Source organism: Aythya marila, assembly GCF_965140915.1.
Source record: "Aythya marila genome assembly, chromosome: Z".
In the NCBI taxonomy this organism is placed as follows: domain Eukaryota; kingdom Metazoa; phylum Chordata; class Aves; order Anseriformes; family Anatidae; genus Aythya; species Aythya marila.
In genome coordinates this window covers 21,002,853-21,013,430 of record NC_139080.1, presented here as the reverse complement: position 1 = coordinate 21,013,430, position 10,578 = coordinate 21,002,853, and the positions used below count along the sequence as shown (strand labels likewise).

General features: G+C 41.2%; 2 protein-coding genes across 2 annotated transcripts in view; one reads left to right on the top strand and one right to left on the bottom strand.

Annotated features, from left to right (window-relative positions):
- The first annotated feature begins 1,020 nt into the window (after window positions 1-1,020).
- Window positions 1,021-1,513, top strand: SMIM15 (small integral membrane protein 15). The gene is made up of 2 exons (XM_082783567.1): window positions 1,021-1,118; window positions 1,252-1,513. The coding sequence occupies exon 2, from the start codon at window positions 1,277-1,279 to the stop codon at window positions 1,499-1,501; it is 225 nt and encodes a 74-aa protein (XP_082639693.1). The 5' UTR covers window positions 1,021-1,118; window positions 1,252-1,276; the 3' UTR covers window positions 1,502-1,513.
- A 2,554-nt stretch (window positions 1,514-4,067) lies between these two features.
- The window catches only part of NDUFAF2 (NADH:ubiquinone oxidoreductase complex assembly factor 2), a 57,603-nt gene continuing 51,092 nt past the window's right edge, over window positions 4,068-10,578 (bottom strand). Inside the window, exon 4 of the mRNA XM_082783566.1 lies at window positions 4,068-4,331. Coding sequence (XP_082639692.1) covers window positions 4,074-4,331 — 258 coding nt within the window. The 3' untranslated portion in view covers window positions 4,068-4,073. The remainder of the gene's footprint in view (window positions 4,332-10,578) is intronic.

Here is a 10,578-nt window from a genome sequence, read left to right as displayed (position 1 = left end):
GAGGTTGAACTGTTCTGAATTAAGCCCCCCGTTCGGTGGGCATCCTGTAACTCCCCTTCATTCCTGACAAACACAGATGAAAGGCTGTGTACGGCCCGGGCCTCTCTCCTCCACCTAGCTGCTCATTTTGACAAACCATAATGGAACATAATCATTATGTAGGAAGTCTCTGCTGCTTTGCCAGTGTAACTGGCCAACTGCTTCAGAAGCTGTGAGAGGGAGAAGGACACACAGAGAAGGTAATTACATAAGGTGTTATCTTAGGAAAGCAAATTAAAAAATCCCTGCTTTTTGTTTCTTCCCTGCTGTGGTGAATCAGGCGCTTTTGTCTTTAAATCAATAAAGCTTAGAAGAGATGGAGTCAGAAACAGACAGATGAGACTATTACTATTGTGGGAAAGACTGGGACTAGAAATTAATTTTGCAGTAGGTTTAAAGGTGATGATGTTAGGCATGCTTGGCTACGCAGCATGCAAAAACACCTTGCAGGGATACAACACAACACCTCAGAACCAGTATCTAAGCGCCGATAAATTCAGATAGGTATACTTTTACTAACATTTGCATGGTACAGATCAGAAAGGGACCTATACCCCAAGAGCTTTGATGCTGATGTGCATGCCGGCGCTAAGCCCTGTGCAGAGATGAAGTTTTCAGGAGGTGTTCGAAGAGGCTGAACCCAGCGGGCAGGTGCTGGGTAGGAACTCACGGGTAGCCCTCCACGAGAAGCAGCACGCAGCACCACAACGCGTTTATCTCACTCAGTCCTTCCGAGCTGCACCCCGCTGCGTCTCACTCACTCAGCCTAACGCACTTTGGGCGGCTCCCACCTCCCGTCAGCAAACCCCCCCCTTTGTCAAAACTTCTTCCCGCTCGCCCGCCTCCCACCCTTGGAGCGGCGGAGCAGCGCCGCGCCGCCGGGCACCGGCCGTTAACGGCCCCAACCGCCGCCGGGCGGCCATGACGGGGCGGGGCGGGGCGGCTGCGGGCAGGCGCGGCGGGGCCTCCCCCTTCCTGCTTCCGCCGCGCGGCCCCGCAGCGCTCCGGGACGGGCGAGGGGCGGCGGGGGGCGGCCGGGGGCAGGTCCCGGCCTCGCGGCACGGCGCTTCGGCCCGCAGGTGGGGTGCGCTATCGCGGGGCGTGTCGCGACAGGCCGGCCGGCGGCACGGCCGGGGGCTGGCTTGCCGGCGTTGAGGGGGTGCCGGCGCGGCCCGGCGGGCGCTCCCTCAGCCGTTGTCTCTCGCCCCGCAGCGTCGCGGCGCGAGGAGCGCGGAAGATGCTGGACGTGAAGGGCTGGGCCGAGTACGTGGTGGAATGGGCGGCCAAGGACCCCTACGGCTTCCTCACCACCGTCATCCTGGCCCTGACGCCGCTCTTCATCATCAGCGCCGCGCTGTCCTGGAAGCTGGCCAAGATGATCGAGGCCCGGGAGCGCGAGCAGAAGAAGAAGCAGAAGCGCCAGGAGAACATCGCCAAAGCCAAGCGGGCCAAGAGGGATTAAGCGGGCAGGGACACGAACCCACTTTTTTTTTTTTTTTTTAATGAAGCACTGTTGGGACGTGTTGTGTTGTAACCTTCCTTTGATACTTGATCCTCTTACATCTTGAAGTATGACATTTAACTCCTTCAGTATACATATATATATATATATATTTTTTTTTTTCCTGCCGAAATGATCTGTGTTAAAGTTTGCCCAGGTGACACATGTTACAGCCGTTTAATCGACTTGTGTTCCAGTGCAGACTGCTTTTCTAAATTTGCATGTTAAATTCAGAAGTGATTTAGTTGGGTGGCACTGGGGGCATTTATTTATTATTTTTCTTCTATAGCAGAGCTATGACGTAACAAGTGTCTTAAAAGTGTCAAATTATGGGGATGACTCATTAAATGCTATAACCTCTGGTTTCTCGGTATAGCAAGCCATTTTCTGTGTTGCGGGACCTCTCTGTTGGGGTTGTTCATGTTGTGCTTACGTGTGTGTATTTTGTAGTTCCTGGTAAACTGGAATACAGGAAGGCAGGCTTTGGTACACCTGCAGCAGAGCTGTAGAGAAGCTGACTTCCAAGCTTCTTGGTTTGCTGACGTGTTTCATCCACGCTCAGGGCGTATGGACATGCAGTTCATTCATGGTGTGCCCGTAGGGGCTGCTGTAGCTTAGTTGATGGTGGGGCTTGGCTGCACAATGAACCTAACTTGGCTTTTCCTGTTTCCAGAACTATTGACCCATCATCAGTCTTTGTTTTCTTTAGGAAATTGATTTTTTGTTCTTAATACCTCCATTTGTCTGATGCTATTCATGTTCTACAAAGCACACTACCGCATTGTTTGGTTTTCCCCCATAATCACCTGAACAGTGCACCTGTAACTCGTTTCTGTCTTCAGAAGCTTTTTATGCCTCAGAGAGTAGCCATAAATGGGGGCAGAGCAAAGGCCCAATGGTCTCATGTTCTGTGTCGTCGTGACCTAGGTGGCTGTGGGGAGAGTACACGACTAGGATGTGCATGCTGATGCCAGTGGTTCTTCCTACGTGCTACCTTTGATTTAGGACCTTCAGACTCTAGGTGGTATCACTGTGCTCTTGTGGCCCTTGAAATTTCACCACTCTCCAGGCTGCAAAGTGCTGGCACAGTAGAAAAAGTCTTAGTGGGGATTCCGTTGTAAATATGCCAAAAATTTTTAACCTTGATTCCAATTCATGTTTTTCTAACAAATGATTTTTTTTTCAAAGCCTAATTTTGATTATTAGTCTAGTTTTAAAGCTTGTTGAAGTCATTACATTTTCAGACTTTGCATATTGCTAAATGGCAGCACAAAGTCATGCTTGCTACCAACTAGCCCTTTATTATATGTTTAAAAATGAAACCTTAATGTCAGAGGAAGCAAAGAGACCCATAGGGCTGGCTGACAGTAGCAGGATAAGAAGGGGGAAGTTTAACTGAAATGACTTCAAGTAAATGTGAAGTACTTACCTGCAACCAGAAACTGATGACCATCTTTTAGTTTTATTGGTCAAGGCAAGCATTATTAGAATGACATACCCACATCTTGTGGTACGGGGGATTAAGTCGCTGTTGTCTCAAACGTCAAATGTGTATGCCACCTTTAGCACCTACATAGTTTAAAACACGTTGAACAGAACTGATTAAGGATGCACTGCATAAATAAATTTGATACTTTTTCAAAAGATTGTGTGGACTTTATTTTGACTTGAAGTTCTCAAGCATCATTTCTAAGCAAACAATGCGCACATTTTATGTATCTGAACCAAACACATCAAATAATTTAGGGAAGTCTTAGCATACACCAGACATAAAAAATGATTGGGGGGTGGAGGAGTATTAGTGCCAATCCCTTCTCCTGAAACCTCTCTGCCATTTGTCACCATCTTTACTAAATGCTCCTAACCTCTTACAATAACAATAGACAGTCTAACTCTGACTTTATCCTGTGCTTATTGTTGGCTTCAAGTAAAACTTTATTCAAATACGTTAATTCCTTTATTAAAGTTGCAAGAACGTCTCTAAAATTACTGTAGTGTCATAGTGATTCCTGTTAATTAAATCAACTTCTCCATATAACTGCCAGAGGAAAGCTTGCAAGTTCAGCAATGCTGGGCACTGTCATAGAAGTGAACAGGAATTCTGAAGAACTATATGAAATGCCTATGTTTGGGATGATGATTTAAATGTACTAATTAGCCAAAGTTTATTACATCAAAAACGATTTAAAAAATAAATCCATCTTCAAGAAAAAAAGCAACTTATTTAAGAAAATTAAGTTATCCAGAAAACCCACCTGAAATTATTTAAAGAATAAAGAATAATGGAATAATGGAAGAACAGCAACCGCGGAGAATGAACTTACTAATGCATCCAATTTTTCACTAAATTAAAACATTTTACAGTAGTTTGTCACAACTAAACTTATTTGAACTGTTCTGCAAAAATACATGGAACTTGTACGTGGTTTTAATACCAGTTGAGCACACACTCGCCATATGTAAGGCCTGTTTATGCTGTCAGCTTGTCTGCTGACGTGTTTATCCATTGCCAGTATCTGTATATTACAGGTGGTTATTTAGGTTGATTACTGCCGCTGGCTGGCGGGATCCAGGAGCCCGGCTGAAAGGTGTTCGCGGTGCTTGCTGGATCTTGGGAAGGCTCGCTCTTTCCAAAGTAAGGAGCTGATGCGTGGCCTTTAACGTGCGTACGAACTGGTTCAGCAACAAGTCCCTCCTTGTACTCCTTGGCCTGAAGAAGCTTGTCCTTCTCATACACATCTTTGACCTTCTGCTCCATCTCTTGTCTATAACTTTCATTCCTAAGAATCTCCTAAAAACACAGCAGAAAGATAATTAGATACAACAGATGAAAATGCAATGCACAATGTTGGAATGAAACATTTTAAAGAAATTGTTTTTCTTCATTTTATAATCGAAGTGTTCAGCTCTGTAGGTAAAATAAAATGTGGTAAAATTAATTGTTTTTCTACAACTGCAATTTCATCCCTAGTTTAAAATGTTAATGCTCTGATTATGTTGTTGAAGCAAAGCTGTACTGTAATGTCCCAGTTTCACTATTCTATTAGATCAAAAAGAAGAATAATTAGATAGTCATCCACAAATGCACTGAAAATCAAGTTACCTTTACCCTTATTTTCTATCTAGGACTTACTGCGAAACAGCTATTTATTACCTGTGTTTCCTCCTGTAACCCACTATGCCTTGAACTGCGGGCAGCTGTGCCCCAGGGTGCAGTTTTGGGAAATGCAGATGGACAACCTTGACTCTGTTAGTTCATATGCTAAAGCCATGCAAGATTAACAAATACATGATAAATAAAATAACTGAAAGGAGGTAGGACAGAACTGAAATTACTGAGATGGCACTAGTAATTCAGGAGAGGAAAAACAAAAACAAACAAAAAAAACAAACACACAAAACTGTCTGTGGTAAACCTTGTCCCAGAGATCCAGAAGACAGCTTGGTACAGCCAACACATTCTCAGCTGATAACTGCCTGCCAGTAAAGGCCAACTGGGTATTGTGGTAAGGACACTGCGTGCACCAGCACTTAGGCTGGCTGTATGTTAACTCTAGCTATCAGATTTGTAAGGCTGATTTGTAAGGACGTAAATTCTGCAAACAAAATTTGCCTATGCTTTTGTTAGGGCAGACAGTGAAGAGCAGTAGAAGCAGCAGCAGAAAAGTGATATGAATTTTTACAATACTCTGAACCCAAAGACAACTTAATTGCAGCCAAAACTGTTTAACAAGGAAGTTGCTAATATCCAAATTCAGAACTGTGATAGAGGAGGAAAAAGCTGAGCAGCTTTCTCCAAGTTACAAGTACATGGCAGAGCTAGGGAGAAACTAGACCAGTACACTTCTCTCTGTGCAGAAGACCACAAATTTATTTTAGGAACAGCATTAAAATGCATGTGATATTGCCAAGAGTTGACATAGCAAGTATGTGCAACGTTTAAGAACACAGATATATATATAAGGCAGTATTTAAAGAAAGCCTTATCACTTAGATATAAATATTAACATATTTTCCTTAGTCCTTAATTGCCTGTTTGCTTAAATGCACAAATATACTGAACAGAGGCAAAACACTTCACATGCCTATATAACGAGAAAATACACAAGCAGGATATAAATGAATTTGCAGACTGGAGGGGGAAGTGGGGAAAATTCTCCCATAAAAAAAACCAAAAGTATTACCAAGTGTAACAAGGCCAAATTTTCAACAGCCAATATAGCAAAACCTCACTATTACATCTCTCAACTCTGTCTTGTTTACCACATAAATCAACCGTGACCTTATTGATTTCAAGGGGTGCTTGTGCTACCCCACTACTAAGAAATCAGAGCATATACCTCTGTGATGTCTGAAGACTGCTTCATAGTATCTGCTATAACAGCACAAAATGGTTTATTAAAATAGGAACTTAATTCAGTTACTGTGAACAACTACTTTATAACTTCAAATCTTTTCCAATGATTCCTTTAACAAATTTATCTTATGTGGCAGAGTAATAACAGCTGTAACTAAATCCTGAATGCTTTAAGCCCATTTTACATGTTGATGTATAATCATCATCTGGTTTTTGGACTCAGATAAAGCTCTTTTATCAGCTTTCAGTAGCCAAAGTATAGCTGCAATTTAGTAAAATAACCATGCTTATCTTGAAAAAAAGCATGAGAAATGATTGTCATTAGCCAATACACCAAAAAAAAATTCAGAAGTTCTTTGTTCAGAATCTATACAATCACATCTAGACAAAAATTTCAGGTTGAAAGAAACTGCACATCCAGCTTATGCATAAAATTCACGCTACTAACACATGCACTGAATTTAGGGTTCCTGTGATGAAACCAAAGAAAATGTGAATCAGGAATCTTGCAGCAGAATAGAGACATTGAGTCAAACAGATCAGGGTCTTCTTAGAGCAAACATCTTGTCCTTTGATACTTTGTTTTGTGAAAGTACTTCATAGACACTAAGTACTTCTTTGTTGTTGTTGTTGTTGTTTGTTTACTTCATTCTCAATTCTCATTAGAATTTACACATTCTTTAAACATTGAGATTGTATATCTAAATACTGTTGGCTCAATTACCATAGGCACTACAGTTTGAAGCAGTTAAGAGACTGAAGTTTCCCTGCCACTACAGGCATTTAAATAAATAGATAAATCCAAGGAGTCCCAGTAGTTCCAAATCTGAATGCGATAACCAACAAAGAACAAAAGATGACCTGCTCATGGAGGCAGCGCAGTCCAGGACATCTGGCTGACTCCCAAGTGCATTGCTGCAAAAGGGACCACACTGTATTTCATGCTGCTGGCATGTGACCCTCTTGGTGTGCCTGTTCCAGCTGCTACATCTGAGTGAGCTGATGAGGGATTTTCAGTAATTCTGCTTTTTCTTACAAACTTTTGCAAGCTGAATTTTTGTTTAGAGCTCTCACTTAATATGCACAGAGATGTATTGCCAAGCATTCTCTGTTATTTGGAAACTATGTCTATCCTCTATGGAAAGGAGAAAATTCAGTTGTCTGTCCCCAGTCAAAGGACTTTCAGTGGCTTAAGTGCAGACAGAGGACCTGCTTTTTGTGTTGAAGGTTGGAGCGGACTGTTCTTTCACTCCTCAAGGATCTCATAATGTTGCTGCTTTACCCTTCCTGAATAAACAAACAGACTTACAGAATAAATAAGATTAGTTCCTCCTGGTAGGAAAATACCATAAATGCAAGATAGGTTTCTCTATACTCACTTATTCCCACAGCTGGGGTCTTGCTCTGAAGTGCAAGTAGTCCTTGAAGACTACTTCTACTTCTTGCTCACATTCTCCACAAGCAAATGCCTGTACTTCACCCCTTTTATCCTGCAGCACCCCTGAACTCTTCAACCTGAGGAACTCCTCCTCCCCTTCCTCTTTCTTCCTTCTCATTTCCCTATGTCTTCAAGCCATCCACAGGTTATAATATCACTTGCCTCTCATGAAGCATTTTCGATCTCTTGAAGGCAAAGGACAATCCAGACTTATGAGCAACTAGCTCTAAGGATAAAGGTGGCTAGACATACAGTACTATGTGACAATATCCAAAGGAATTTTGTTTAAAGGTTGTTTTAACAATGTTACCTATTTGTTTTTGTTCTATTCAGACAATTTTCTGAAGACACTACATCAAAGCCCATAAATCCAAGGGCTTAATGTATTATTATTTTGGGCCAAAAATTCTATTTCAGATGGGTTTGTATATTGATTAAAATAAAAAAATAGCTTCCTAATGCTGCCTTAAGAACTGTTCCAACTTAAGTTATTTTAATTATATACTCTGATATGTTCATGATTTCACCTGATTTCACAGTGTCAGCTCAGTAGTATTTGGTGCAGAACTGAGAAACATCTGGACAGATTAATGTTCTTTGAACTGTACAGACACTGCATATTCATAGAATACCCACAGTTTAGTGTCTATCTTAAATACTTTGTTTAATTATGAGTGAACTTAACTTTGAACTCTTAAGAATGCATATATACAAGTTAGCAGAAATCCTTTTTAAAACCAAAAATTTAAGAAGAGAGACAGAAAGGGAAAAATCTGTTTTGAAACAATATTCAAAAAGTTGATTGTGAGACAATTTTAAATGTCAGAATTTTTTATTTACTGACAAAATAACCAAATGTCCAGCAAACTGCTAGATGTCATGTCAAATCATCTGCTCCCGTGGTATTGCCAAACTGGTTCACTAAACTCCCTTTTCCAGTTCCACATGTTAAATAGCCAAGACAAAATAAAGGGATGTTATACCATATTTCAAGACTAGGAGGCAAAGAGATGACCTTCTCACTGGGAAGCACTGCATGTTCTGACCCGGGACAGGTCTTGTTAACTCAGCAACTGAGCATGACCTCAGCAGCACCAAGCTGGGAATTACAAATGATGTGGTAAATGAAGGGCTGTGTCGATGCATGGAAAAAAACAGAAGAGCAGTTTAAACCAGGAAGACTTATCTGACTTTATTAAAATACTGATTGAAATCAAACACTGAGCCAGCTGGTTGCTAATTCTATAAAGAGGTATTCTAAATATCTCTGGTCAATCAACATTTGGTATTAGTCAAATCAATCCAAGATTTGCTTTACTTAGTTTTGTTTCTTCAAATATCTGACTAGTTGCAACACTAAAATACAGACTGTGTTTTGTACAATAGATCTTATTTTTTTAAGAAGGATGCTCCCTACATAATTCAAAACTAAACTGATCAGAATTATCTTGGTAGGATACATGACAATTTATGGCATCTTTCATTGCCTAGGTTTTGTACAACAGTTTTTTTGACCTTTGAATGTAAATCAGATAAACTACTCAAATTACTGAACGAGCATAGCTGTTGTTTCAAAATACTTACTTTTACTTACAACCAGCAGCAACCCCTTGAACATATGCAGATACAGAAACAGACCTGTATGGTACTGCATGCATTTTGGCAAGAGAAACTTTCACTCCCACTATTCTGTAAGGGAAAAGTAATTCCTTAGGTTTATCTGTTGAAGTTTACTTAAGCTGAATGCTTCTTGTGCCTTGTGAAAACAGTTTTTAGTTTGAGCTCCTGATGCTGCAAATGAGAGGTGCACAAGCTCTTTGGTTTTAATCAGTAACAGCACAAAACTTGCAATGAAGGTTTAAAGCACTCCACAGTGTGTGTTAAACCAATATATTAGTTACAAGTAGATGCTTTAGTAATAGCCCAGTATTTAGTTTTAGATACAATGCCATATTTACTACCAAGTTAAATCTGTTAAATGCTAATGCTAACTCACAGCAATTTTTGTGTAAATCAAACCTACGCATAAGCAATGGTAGCTATGACTGAATTACTGTATTGTTCTTCCTGAGCTACAAAATAACCGGCATGGGCTGAAGGAGTTTCTAGGGCACTACAGTGTGGCACACACATTTGGCAAGAATGTTGTAATGAGAGGGAAAAGGAAGAGGAAAGGCACAGATCCTGGAATGTAAGGTGTGTTGAAGACACCTGGAGTCGGAATGGGTTTGCTTCTGACTTATTTTTGCAATACAGCAAAGATTTCTGTACAGAACCACAGAAATGTTCAAGACCACAGCTGAAACTATGTAAAAGCAGCAAAAATCATAAACTAGCCTGGCACCAATGCAGTCTGCTGGGAATAAAGGGCAGCAGCACATAGCCTTGGTGCCTACAGAGCAAACAAGGAACTGTAGCTGTGACTCAGTCCCAGTTTGGTGCTTGCTTTCCCCTTACTCTATGCATGATGCAATCTGTACCAGCCCTCTTCCTGGTACACTTTACTTTTCCCTCCACCCCCATTCAGCTGTGCTGACAGTGAATTATGAGACAGAGCCAATCAATGCTCCATGCACTCCCACCCACACTGACAGGACCAGCAGTGGCTGCAGCTCCCTCCCATACAGCCTTGGGATCTGCAACACAGGCAAGTGGGAAGTATGGGGATCTCCATAATCTTCTGTGTATGTTGACAAGCACCCATGTTTTGAATCTGAAAACAAAGTTAAAATGAATAAGAGGAAAAACTCTAAAAGACAATGGCTTCTTCAAATCCCACCTCCAGCAACTTCTCTGAACACTCGCTTTAATTTAGGCTTTGTAGCTCAGCTCTATATTGTCAAGTACAATGCCCTTCCACACTGAGTAATAATCCTCTGAGATCACGCACAATTTACTACGTAAAATACTATTTAGTGCAAGTCAAATCATTTGAATACGTCCCAAATTTTCAATCATGGCTGTGATCCCTGACAATAATGGTGGAAAGTATTTTGCTCAGAAGAGCTGTTTATCCCTTCACTTTTTTAACAGCATTTCCCAGAACTATAAATCATATTCCACAGCTTTCTTGTGGCTTCAGGAATAAAATGCTCATTTGCTAAACCCTATTCTCTGAGTAAGAATGTACAATCTCCATGTCAGAGCTCTCATTTTGAAGCTTCTCAGCTGAAGCATATGAAAGAAGATAAAAGCAAACTATAATGTGCAATCCAAACAGTGTCAAACAATGAGTTTTTCTAA